Raw genomic sequence first — 12936 nt, 5'->3', positions numbered from 1 at the left:
AATTTCAAGGATCATTCACACAAATGCCCTATTTTGGGTCATCTTTAATTTTTGGCCCTCAGTTTGTGTTCTTTAATTTTTGTCCTTCGGCACTTTTGGCGTGACATAACTCTAGATTTCGCTCGACATATGTATAATAACATCCCACAAGTCATGTCAGGCACAACAAAACTTTCAATACTAAACATAATCTGAAAAATACTACACGTCTTATGTTGTATAACTTAATTCATACAGAACTTGTACCGAGCGAAGAAAAAGTTCAGTTTTGAAGATAAAAATGTTACAGAACTTATGCCGAACAAATCAGGTCTGGATATTTTCACTCAACTAGTTTTAGCGTACATGTGTTGCACGTGTGTATCACGTCAATATAAAAGATCGTATACATATATAACATAACAATTGAATATGCAACATTGTATTCATTTAAATGGCAAAAATATGTGTTATTTCAAATGTAACATATAATTGTTCATATACAAAAATCACCTTGCGGCAAAAATAACTCAACTTCTGAAATTGTTTGCCAATATGCTTTATTTATTATCGTTGCATATCACAAACATATTAAAAACCATTTTAAATGGCATCCTTTATAGGCTAAAATTGAATCTTAAGGTTCAACACGTGTTTGGAGACTTATTGGCCTATTATTATTTTGCATGTATAACGTCATTGTGAAAATGGTTTTCTACCATATTTGTATTATTACATAAGCATTTTAACATTCAAGTTTCTCAATAATATGATGGATGGGTGCATTTTCCTTCAAAATCAACCTCGCATACAAAATGGAAAATCACAAAAGAAATTATAGTTTTTATAAAATAAAATCTTAATTCATTTAAGGTGCTAATTTTTTTTTTTTTTTGGGTAGATTGGCTTTTAAGAATACTCTTAATACTCATAATTTTAGATGGCCAAAATGATTAAAAAGTTATAGGTAGCCAAAACATATGGACCACAATGTGTGTGCGTGTGTATGTATTGTGGTCCATGTTTTGAAAAATATTTTTTCTTCCTTAGAGATTTGGAATGAAGAAATTCGTAATTGCCTGGAAAAGAAACGAATAAGTGATAATGTAAAGTCTAAAATGACTAATGTTGAGTGGATTTTTCCACAAATAATTTAATATATAAAATATCTGCAGAAAGTTTGAATAGAAAAATATGTAACTGTCATTATATATTTTATTTAATGAGGCAACTATTAAAATCAATAGTATACAAAATTTAATATACAGTGGAGTTTGCTTATCCTAATAAATTTGAAAATGTTCGAAATCCAACTATGTTAAAATAGTAAAATATCATATGATAAGGGAAAGGAATCCTAAATCTAAGAAGAATTGAAAGTGGGCTGAGAAAAAGGAGTACTTAACTGGTATGAAAGAAGTCCAACATTATAGAAAGTTAATTAAAAATGTTTATTATATTTCATATATTAGGGGAAATGTTATAAAGCTTAGAAGGTTATTTTAAGTGAAAGATTTAATGACTATCCTCCCCAAATCACACTTGTTGGATTACACCGGATATGTTGTTATTGTTGTTGTTTTAAAAGGCAATGATATTTCGCTAAAGAACTTCTAATCTTGATTTTCATAGGAGAATATATTTAATAAAATATGAGACACATATAGGTCATGTTGCCATATCTCGGACACCTAATATATACTTACAATATTTTAGTTGTTCTCTTTTGCCACTTCGTGTGTTAAGTAAAGATGTAAATGTATAATTTTACAGAAAATGTAGCTAAATACAAAAAAGAGTTTTTATTACTTCAAAAAATACATTAATGACTTGAAAGTGTTCTGAATCAAAAGCAAAACAAAAACTTAAGCAGTTTTACCTAAAGGAGATTTGCATATATATATATATATATATATATATATATATTAATTAACCAACATACTTCGTTGTAGGAAGTTACTCATACACTAACAATCTAAATTTTTAACACAAAAATTAAATACCAAAAACGAAAAAGCTAGAAGAGTAAAAATAATAGTGAAATCAAAGCAACTATACCTTCAGGATTCAATCCATGTATTAATTGACTCAAACCTTCCAACACCTCATTGTTAAAAATACACCACAATCACATGAAAACTAAGCAGTTGAAAAAAGAAGAAAACACTCTATGATTCATCCATCCTTGGTATCAAAGAGTTTGCCTTAATTTTTGAAAAAAATTCATGTATGTAATGCTTAATGTAATTGTGTATTCAGATAAACTGTTCAATAGAAAATACAAGTTGTAATCACAATTCAATGTAAAACTCACAACTCCACCCTGGTAAGAAAATTACTTAAAAAAATTGCATTTTCCAAACAAAAAAATAATAATTAAAAGATGTATGGATCAGAGAGCATTTAATTAAAGCGAATACAATGATAGATATGAGTCGCTGTAATACCTATCAAAATGTTGACAGTCGCAATTTATTTCCAATAATCGCAAAGCAATTTATGATAAATAATGTGGAACAATAGCTTCTTTATAAAAATATTAGATTTATTCTTTTTCTCCGTGGATTCATCAAGGAATTTAAATTCCATACAAACTGAAAAATACGATTGCTCTCCAAAAAAAAAAAAATTAGGATAGGAGTCAAAAACTCCTCGGAATGAATTTGGATATAAACGAATTAGGATACATACGAAGGTAAAAGTTTGCCAAAATATAGGCAGTCTTTATTTCTCAAAAAATATATATTATTAGTGTTAGAACAAAGTAAGGACTCATACATCAGGTTTTATTTTGCCAACAATAAAGGAAGTTCTTTATTTTTTCAAAAATATACTATAATTAGAGTTAGAACAAAGAAAGGACTCCTACGTCAGCTTCTATTTGCCAAACATAATGATTATCTTTTATTTTTGCAAAAAATATATATTATTAGTGTTCTTACAAAAGGTAAAAAAGACGAACATATATATTTCTTAAATTCAATTTTAGATTGCGACTCAAACTCCACAGTCATTAGGTATTTATTTGCGATTGAACTGCTAGTAATACTAATCTAAAGTGGACAAAGATTTAATCGATCTGAAAATATTAATTATTAGACAAATTCCTACTAACATTATTCTAAATGAGCAAAGCTTTGGTGCATTTCAGGTCTTAATTATTAGGTAAAGGTCTAAATATTGCAATTCTAAATAATAGACATATTCCTACTACATAATTTTAAATGAGCAAAGCTTTAGTTAATTTCAGGTCTTAATTATTAGGTAAATGTCTAAATATTACAATTTTGTCTGAGGTATTATTAAGTTTTTAAAGAAAAATAAAATATAAACACAAAATAAAATAGATTACAGATCTTTCTAAACATCATCTTTATACAAGAACATCGTGTTGCAAATTACATAATTGAAGAACTTTTAGACTTACGAAAGGAAAAAATATAATACAATGTAATGAATTTTCGGTAAAGAGATTGTATTACCCGCAATAGTAATATAAAAGAGGAACCAAAGAAAAGCATGATCATATGCAACAATAAAAATCAATTAACAACTTTAATGAGGAACCAAAGAAGATCACGATCATCTGCAACATTAAAGAACAATTAACAACTTTAATAAATCACATTACAAGGAAAAAACTAATTAAATCGAAACCCAAAGAAATAAAGTTGCATCTTATATTCAATTAATTTGATCATATGCATAAATGAATAAGCATCCTACGCATATAAGAATAAGAAGAAATATATATACAAAAAGGAAGAAGACATTAGGACCATGCGTCACTAACTAACATGAGAATGCAATATGCCAATGAACTCTATATATAGAAGAGCAATAGGCGGTGGAGAATTTTATACATGGTAAGTTTTAATTAATTTCAAAGTGTTAAATATTAGGGTTTCTACCTATGTCAAATAAGGGATGATTTAATAAGATGTTTTTTAATTATTTTTAATAAGGTAAGTTTTAATTGATTTTAAAGTATTAAATATTAGGATTTCTACCTAATTAGTAAATGACTATATTATTTATTATCAATATTTCTAAAACCCTTCACACTTGTAATATAATATAGATGAGCAGCAAGGGGAAAAAAGTAAAAACCACATATATGATGGACAATAATTAAAGACTTCGAATTTGAACGTATAAGCCCAAATACTTTCAAGCCCGTTTACTATATTTTTAGGCCCAAAATCCAATAAATTTCAGCCCAATATTTATATTTAAGTCTAAACCCTAAACCCCTTTTCCAAAATCCCAGAATTCTCGCTAGTCTCTTACGAATTCTTCAATTTTTTGTAAGTTCTTTCTTTCTCTTTTACTTTCCAGTTATTTTTCGTGGATATTATTACAATAACTTCAATTATATTATTTTTTGTGTTTTTTTTGGGTGATTTTTACTGCTTAATTTGCACTGTTATAAGCTTGTTTGGGGATAATGGCTTGATATAGAATAATCTTAGCTAATATGGAGTGAAAAAAAAAAAAGAAACAAAGAAAAGATATGGGTTTGTTAAAAAGATAAGTTTTTGTTACTTATATCAAAGAAAAAAAGATAAATTTTGTGTTGTAATTTGTAAAATTCAATTTTTGTTTTTGTATTGTTAGTGTTCATTTCAATTATATATATATATATAATTTCTTTTGTTTTTTAGTAATTTTTACTGCTTAATTTGTACTGTTATTCTCTTGTCTGCTGATAATGGCTTGAAATAGAATGATCTTAGCTAACATAGAGTGAAAAAAGGAAATAGAAACAAAGAAAAGATAAGGTTTTGTTACTCGTCCAAGGAAAAAAAGTTTTTTTTTTTTTGGTTATATTTTTAGTGTTCAGTTCCCTAGCTTAAATTTGTCAACTTAATTTTTTGTTGTTGTATTGTTAGTGTTCAGTTCCTGAATTGAAAGTTGTGTAAACAATTGGGGTTACAAATATGGATTGAAAAAAGGAAAATGAAACAAAGAAAATATATGGGTCTGTTAAAAATCCAAGTTTTTGTTACATATCGCAAAAAGAAATATGTAAGTTTTGTTTGGTGTATTGTTAGAGTTTGGTTCCTCGGTTGAAATTTGTGAAGTTCAGATTTTGTTTGGTGTTTTGTTAGTGTTCAGTTCCTGGATTGAGAGTTGTAAATTTCAATCATTTACTTGAGCATCATTGTAATGTTTAAACAATGCGTTACAAATATGGAGAGAAAAGGAAAAAAGAAACAAAGAAAAGGTATGGGTTTGTTAAAAAGATAAGCTTTTGTTACATATCACACAAAAAATGTAAGTTTTGTTTGGTGTATTGTTAGAGTTCAGTTCATCAGTTGAAATTTGTGAAGTTCAATTATTGTTGTACCATTAGTGTTCAGTTCCTGGATTTAAAGTTGTAAAATTTCAATCGTTTACTGAAGCATTCTAGTGACTAAATGGTGGTTACAGAGATAGAATGAATAGAAAAAGAATAAAAAAAGATATGGGTCAGTGTTATTAAAAGCGAAAAGCGCAAAAAAGCTCTAAGGTCAGCAGGGGCTTTGCGCAAATAAAGTGTGGGCTTTAAAAAAAAAAGGCATAATGATGAATAAATACAAATATACATATGTTTAGTCCAAGACTACTAATAATAAGCATGAACAATAAATATATGGACAAAGAAATTGTAAAAACATTACGATAAAGTGAAATATCAATTATCTAGTGTCACCTCTTCAAGAGAGGCTCATTGTCAAGGAAAGTATATCTTAGAGCCTTGTTGATGACACTGAAGCGCAAATAAAGTGAGGTGAAGCGCTCAACATGTTTTGAGCGTCGCTTCAGGGCTTAAAGCGCGCCTTTGACAAACACTGATATGGGTTTGCAAGTTCTTTCTCTTTTTTCTCCCGTAATTTTTGGTGGCTGGAATTAAGGAAACCTTAATTTTTTGTTGTTGTATTGTTAGTGTTTATTTCCCGTGTTGAAAGTTATAACTTCCATTCATTTACTTGAGCATTCTTGATCTTTAGTGGGTAAACAATAGGTAACAAATTATACCCTTTTCATAAATAGTGAACTTGGTTGTTGATAGTTTTATGTTTGATTTCAACCTTCCCGGATCAATCTCCTTTATTTGAGCCTGTGACAGGTAATTTGAGCTAGTTAGTCGATAACTCTAATATTATCTTTTCTCTATTGTTATCAGAAAGTCTGAGTTGTATGATGGTTAAGAATGAATTAGCCATGATGAATCCAGAGAATGATGAGGATTTTGACCCAGAAACCGATTCCGAATCTGGATCGGGGGAAGAAGAAGAAGATCAGCAAGTTGTAAAGTTGGCTGAACCTTCAAAGACCGCTGTATATAACAAGGACGGTTTGCTTGAAAGGCTGAATGATATCAGTTGGCCTAACAATTTGGATTGGACTCACAGGCTTAATATTGATAGGGAGGAGCAAGAACAGGTGGACGTGAATGATGATCTGGTGAGGGAACATGCTTTCTACATGCAAGGGTTAGAAGGCATACGCCAAGCGTACATCAACTTTCAGTCAACCGGCGAACCATTCCTAAGGCCTGCTGATTATTATGCGGAAATGGTGAAAACCGACACTCACATGGAAAAAGTTAAGGGCCGACTCTTGGCTGAGAAGAGAAGAATTGAGGAGTCCGAAGAGAGAAGGAAGGCGAGAGATAACAAGAAACTCGCCAAGGATATACAAGCACAGAAGATGAAAGAAAGAACTAAGCAGAAGAAGCAGGAGATTGAGTCGGTTAAAAAGTGGAGGAAGCAAAGGCAGCAAAGCGGATTCGATAAAGAGGATGCTGGCGGGCTAGATTTGGCTTTTGATGGAGGAGACGTTAATAAACCCTTTCAGAGATCGAATCATAAGAGACCTGGTGTATCTCCTGGAGATCGTTCAGGGGGGAGGGCGAACTTTGGTGGGAAAGGAGGGAAGGGTTTTGACAAAAAGAGGAAAAGCCGGGAATTCAAGGACTCCAAGTTTGGATTTGGTGGGAGAAAAGGGTTGAAGAAGCAGAACACTGCTGAGACTACCAATGATTTCGGAGGAAGCCACAAGGGTGAACGTTTTGCAAAAAACAAACGGGTGAAGAGATGATTGTTTCTTGCTTATTACTTGCTGGTTTTTGTTGTACTAGACTAAAGTTATTGCTTTGTTATGCGGATGAAATTAGTATTTATTTGAGAGCTTTACCTATCAAACAGAATGAATTAAATGTCTCGTATCATAAAGGTTTTTGCAAATTGATGATCATTTTTCTTGGCGTTGAAACTGCATGATTTCTTGGCTTGTGTTCTTTATTTCACAATATCTACTATATTGAAGTGTAACTTTTCCTTTGGATAGTCAAGTTCTGGCTATAAGTTGATGAAACCATGACATTTTGGTCATATCATACTTCTTTTTTATCGGTTGGGTGGGAAATCAAAAAAGAAAATGAAAAATCATTAAATATCTCCAGTTATTATTGTATAACTAATTTGAGATTATTGTGGCTATTCATAAACATCAACTCTTGAATCCGCATCCGACTATAATGGGTTCTTCAACCTTGCCAATTCCCAACTCTTGTACAATAATTTAGCATAAATGAATTGGCTTTCAAGGTTTTGGTATTGCATTAGGTGTAAAATGGCTTCTTCCTAAGCATATATTTATCCTGACTTTTATAAAGAATTAGACATTGTTGTCAACCTTTAATACTCAAAAATATCACCAAAGCATATCCTTATAATACTGAATGCATATCATACACTATAGCTGCATATATTTAAGAATACAGTCCTAAAATTACATTTTAATCTGAATGTATTTATTCCATTTTTCTTTCTATACCAAGCTAATCATTCTTCCCAATTGTGACAAAACTCTTGTTTTAGTCACACTCTAGAAGTAGACCGCTTAACTATCACCTTGTATTACTCTTCAACATGAGTTGATTTCTTAGATAGTCATTCAACTAAAATAGTTATTATCTCAGACTTTCTCAGAAATCGACCCTCTTCAGCATCTTTGTTTCAGGCATCAGAAAAGTTTCACGAGGCCAAAAAATTCATGCAAATAGGAGGCTTAACCTTGGCTAAAGCGAGTATTGATGAAGGAAGAATCCATAATCCATCCCCACAAATCAATCCTGAAGCAACTGCAGGTATCATCAAACTGGCCTTGTTGCTGTTGAACCTGTGGAATAGGTATACAACCAAACTGCCCACACACATATCAATTGCAAAGTAGGCGCCAACGAGGAAAGGAACAGCCATAGCCATTGGGAGAGGAACCCATTTCCCGACTCTTTCTGGGGCTATGTCTCTCACCAAGTTGGCAACTATGGCAAAGGCGAAAAAACCATAACATAGCTGCAAGCAATGTTGGGGCAAAGCAGAGAAACCTTCAACACCTAGGATCGCCATGTTCCGATAGATTAGAGCATAAGGAGCTTTGTACTCCCCGTCGGGGTTCCCTATATCAAAAGCCTTATAGAAGAGGAAAAATGTGAGAGGTGCTATCACACAACCAATGGCGGTCCCAATGGCTTGGCTAAGAAGCATTGAACGAGGGGAAGTAAGGGTGAGGTGGCCCGTCTTGAAATCATGCATCAGATCAGAGGATATAGAAACTATGGATTTGATAAGTCCACATCCGATAAGTCCAGCAACTACCCCATTGTCGTTACCAGATAATGCAGCAAGCACAAAGAGAGCCACTTTCCCGTAATTGTATGCCATGTTCATGTCAGTTAGACCAGCACCATAGGCATTACAGAAGCTCAAAGATGGTGCAAGAGTGTAGGCAACGAGCACGTAATACCACTTCAGTGCAGGGAACATAATTGGGATGACAATGATGGAGATTACAGAGAAAACCATGTACCCAACACAAGCTACCCATAACGGAATGCTCTCTCTAATGAATACTTCATTTCTCTGGAGCTCATCAAGCGGCTGATTCTTGTTATCTGAACCTGCTGGAGAAAAAGTTTTGTCCATCATCCTGTTAGCTAAGACAACAACAATAACATACACAGTGAGGTCCCACGAGTGAGGTCTGGGGAGTGGGTGTACACAGACCTTACTCCTACCTTTGTAGGGTAGAGATGTTGTTTCCGATAGACTCTCAGCTCAAGAAATCGTTTTGCTGAACAGTGTTTTTTTTTAAAAAATCAAGAGTAAATGAGCTTTGTCGATATTGAAGAAAGAAAATATCAACAGTAAAAATAGTACATATAACCAAAGTAAAAGAAACAACAGTAGTAGTAATAGAAGGAGAGCCATAGTAATATAGTATAATAGTTTCAACTTACATGATGCGGGGTTCTTTTTGTTCAGTGATGCATATATGCTTCTACCAGTGAAAAAAAGTGTTCTGAGAAAATTATACAGGCCATCTCCCAGGATAAGAGCAATGGAGATAAAAACCTGCATATAAGGAGTAAAGCTGACAAAATGGTAACAACAATGCTTCAAGGTGAAGTAATGAGCAAAAGTATTAGGTGCTTCTTCAATTTCCATCCCTACTCACTACTTGAAGACTTTAGAGATTACGACTATTTGATCTCATTTCTACAAACCTTGTAACCATTAAGGCTCCTCATGCTGCTCTCCGGTAAAGTTGAAGGGAACCAAGCTCCTTTGCGATCACTAATTAGAGGCCACATGATTCCCCAAGAAAGAACAGCTCCAAGAAGCAAAGACAAGTTCACAAGGTGGGAGCAAATCATTCCAGCTCCAACGTAAGTCATGCTGAAATCAAAGTAAAATCTGCAAAATAAAAAATTGCGTTATATTATTAAATAAGATGGAGAAATCATTCAAAGATCAGTCCAGCTTGAAAAAAAATAGTACATACGACTGTTTCCAAGCTTTTAGTCCTAACGTGGGGAAGTTTACAAATCCACATTGATCTCCACCGGAATAGAACCACTGAAAGAAACTCCATATGAAACTAAGCGAGAAGAATTTCAGGAACCCATTGACTTGTTTCCTGAAAAATTTAAAGCTTTCATTTCCATATTTCAGCTAATTTCGCAATTCTACATTGATCAATGCATGCATACTTAGCCATTTTGTCTCCCTTAGGTGTATGAAATCCATTAATAAGAACAGCAGTTGCAGTTCCACTGGGATAAGTTAATTTATAGTCAATTATCATGATCTGCAGAAAAATCAATAAATAAATAAATGCTCAAGAGAGTTAGTCAAGGCAGCAACTAGCACTGAGAATCTGCAAGTGGAAAATTGTACTCCCTCCGTCTCAAATTATCTGTCGTGATTCTCTTGTACACGCCCCTTAAGAAAAATTCATTCGGAGGGATTTTTGACTATTTTACCCTTATTTATGTCTTAAGATATAATCTCCCTTCATTAAATATTTACTCTATTGAGGTGTTTGTAGTCTTCGAGCAATTACTACTAAGGCTAAAATGGAAAAAATAATTAATTTTTCCTTGAACTTCTAAAATGACAAACAATTTGAGACAACTATTTTTAAAAACCACGACAATAATTTGAGACGAAGGAAGTATATAGAAAACCACCTTATCATGGTTCATTGAATTCACAAACATCAATAACTCAAGGAAGGGTAGTAGAAGAAGTGAACATACCTTTCTAAGTGGAACTAAAGCTAACAGCCCAACAAAGCTAACAACAAATAGGAAACCAATCATCCAATCAAGACCAGGTTCCTTGTAGCTCCCTGGTATATTACCTTTTTGTGTATCAGCCCCTGACTGCTCATATGTTTTCTTGTTCAATCCCAAAAGATAAGATCCAAAGCCACCTAATTAAACATTAAAAAAAACTCAAGCAAAGTGCAAATGGACTAGAAAGAGAGAGTAGTTTACAGCAACAACAATATACCCAGTGTGATCCCACAAGCAATGGTGTAGCTAATATAGACTGAAAGGTGGTCAGTTGAACACCCTTTGTCGAAAATATTACTGTGTATATAAAAATATTACTGCATATATATGTCAAGAAAATATTTCTTATAAACATTTACAAATCTTGAACACCCTTAGTGAAATTTCTGACTTCGCCATTGCTCACAAGTGGGGTCCGGGGAGAATGAGGTGTACACAGTCCTTATCCCTACCTTTGTGGGGTAAAAATATTGTTTCCGATAGACCCTCGGCTCAAGAAAACGGTTTTCAGAACCAAAAATCTATGACGAAAATACTAAAACAGAAAAATATGGACAATAAAATAGTAAAGATAACCAAAGTAAAAGAACCAACAGTAGAAATACCTCCAACAGAAATACTATAGCATGCAACTGCACACGTCTGAATAATAGTATTTTCCTGTCTAGTGAATGGAGTTGAAACAAAATTGGCCTTTTGAAGAAGCTTAGTCCATGATTTGATGAATACATAGGCAAGAAGTGCAGCTGAGACATTGAGATTAGGGACTAGCCCAGTAGTGAGATTCAACTTCATTACTATCACACTGTAAATGATTCCAATAAGTAAACTTGCTACAATTCCTCTAATTGTAATATGTTTAGTCCATGGAGGAATTCTCTTCACTTCTTCTTCCATATTGTCTTCCCTTTCTTCTTCCTTGTCCATGTTTCTCATTCTACTAATTATCCCCTGTTCATTTTCAGTCTCAAGGTTAGTATTAGTAATGCTGGGATTAGTAAAAATGACAAAAATGAAAAAACAGTCCTTCAAGTATGCACTTAATAGTTTTGGTCCTTTAAGTTTGTCAAAGTTAACACTTTTAGTCTTCATCAAATATTTATCGAATTTAGTCGGTTAGATATGACAAAAACTGTGGAAAAAAATATTAAACTATAAACATCAACAAAGTCTGATCAAATCCTAAAATATGCAATAGGAAAAAAAAACTACACTAAATGCTAAAAAAATACGAGAAAAATAGCAGAAACTACAAAAATTATAGCTCTAAATGTGAGTTCTCGCTAATTTTTTTTTCTCATAGTTTCCCGTCATATCTAAGAGACAATGTTCGGTAAATATTTGACGAAGACTAAAAGTGTTAACTTTGACAAACTTAAAGTACCAAAACTGCTAAGTGTATACTTAAAGAGACTATTTTGAACCTATCCTCAAACATAAGGGACCATTTTTGTCATTTTCGCTCATTCATTTTCAGTCTCATAGATTAGCACTAGCTACTTATAAAAAGAATTCAATCCAACAGTAATATGTATGGCTTAGAAAATCACATGAGAATTAACTGAATATTACCTCTTCTTCTTGAAGCTTAAAAGTTGATTGCCTTCCTCTTCTTGAATAGTACCTTCAAACTTCTCAACCAAATCAATTAACAATATAAAAAGCTCAAAAAGATTGAATCTTTACAGCTTTTTATGCAGACCCAAAAAGAATATATCGTCATCAAAAAAAAAAAATTTGATTCATAAAGTTAAGTGATCAAAGATTCTGTACTACAAGAATTTACCAAGAAAAAGCAGGATTCTCAGTCCACCAATCTCAATTTATATATGTAAAGAGAGATTTTTTTTTGTCTTTTTGCAAAATCAAAATCTCAACCAGAGAATGTGGGGAAGCTAGGAATAGTTGAGTGAACAATATAGACCAAATAGCTTAGACCAATGGGCAATGGCATGTACTGCACGAGTAGTACAAACCACAATAGTTAGCTTCTTGCAGTACAAAACAGATGGAGGGGTTTAGACATGTTACTACTATTCTAGTTGACTTTGTGCTTACTTAAGTTTCAGCTCGTTTATCTTAATTTGACTTAAACATGAAATTTAAGAAATTAAAGTAATTTTTATGTCTCAGTTTGTGTGATATAATTTGACTAAGCATGAATTTTAAAAAAGATTTTTTTTTTTTTTAAACTTGTGGTATAAAACAAGTTATATATATTTGTGTCGCTGTGAAACATTTCATTAAGAATAAAAAGAAAAGTATTTAGTTAAATAATTTCTCATTGATATGTATTATTCTTTTGAGATTGACTAAAAAAAAATGTG

At 32.5% G+C, this 12936-nt stretch overlaps 2 protein-coding genes across 5 annotated transcripts; one reads left to right on the top strand and one right to left on the bottom strand.

Annotated features, from left to right (window-relative positions):
• Positions 1-4151: 4151 nt before the first annotated feature.
• On the top strand, positions 4152-7239 carry LOC132626040 (probable rRNA-processing protein EBP2 homolog). Its single transcript, XM_060340760.1, has 2 exons — positions 4152-4286; positions 6149-7239. The coding sequence occupies exon 2, from the start codon at positions 6163-6165 to the stop codon at positions 7063-7065; it is 903 nt and encodes a 300-aa protein (XP_060196743.1). The 5' UTR covers positions 4152-4286; positions 6149-6162; the 3' UTR covers positions 7066-7239.
• A 441-nt stretch (positions 7240-7680) lies between these two features.
• Positions 7681-12544, bottom strand: LOC132626039 (metal-nicotianamine transporter YSL3-like). 4 transcript variants are annotated; one of them, XM_060340756.1, is made up of 9 exons: positions 12396-12544; positions 12182-12240; positions 11215-11560; positions 10571-10746; positions 10022-10119; positions 9814-9948; positions 9536-9725; positions 9269-9383; positions 7681-8965 (listed from the first exon to the last, which is right to left on the bottom strand). In XM_060340756.1, exons 3-9 carry the CDS (start codon positions 11543-11545, stop codon positions 8004-8006), a joined length of 2007 nt encoding a protein of 668 aa, XP_060196739.1. In that variant the 5' UTR covers positions 11546-11560; positions 12182-12240; positions 12396-12544; the 3' UTR covers positions 7681-8003. The 4 variants fall into 4 exon arrangements, with proteins under 4 accessions (XP_060196739.1, XP_060196740.1, XP_060196741.1 ...); XM_060340757.1 differs by having other exon boundaries at positions 12182-12233; positions 12396-12527; XM_060340758.1 differs by lacking the exon at positions 12396-12544 and having other exon boundaries at positions 7681-8932; positions 12182-12389.
• Positions 12545-12936: the final 392 nt, after the last annotated feature.

Source organism: Lycium barbarum, chromosome 2 (genome assembly GCF_019175385.1).
Source record: "Lycium barbarum isolate Lr01 chromosome 2, ASM1917538v2, whole genome shotgun sequence".
Lineage (NCBI taxonomy): Eukaryota > Viridiplantae > Streptophyta > Magnoliopsida > Solanales > Solanaceae > Lycium > Lycium barbarum.
Note: the sequence above shows the minus strand (reverse complement) of the source record. Positions and strands in the feature narration are given on the sequence as shown.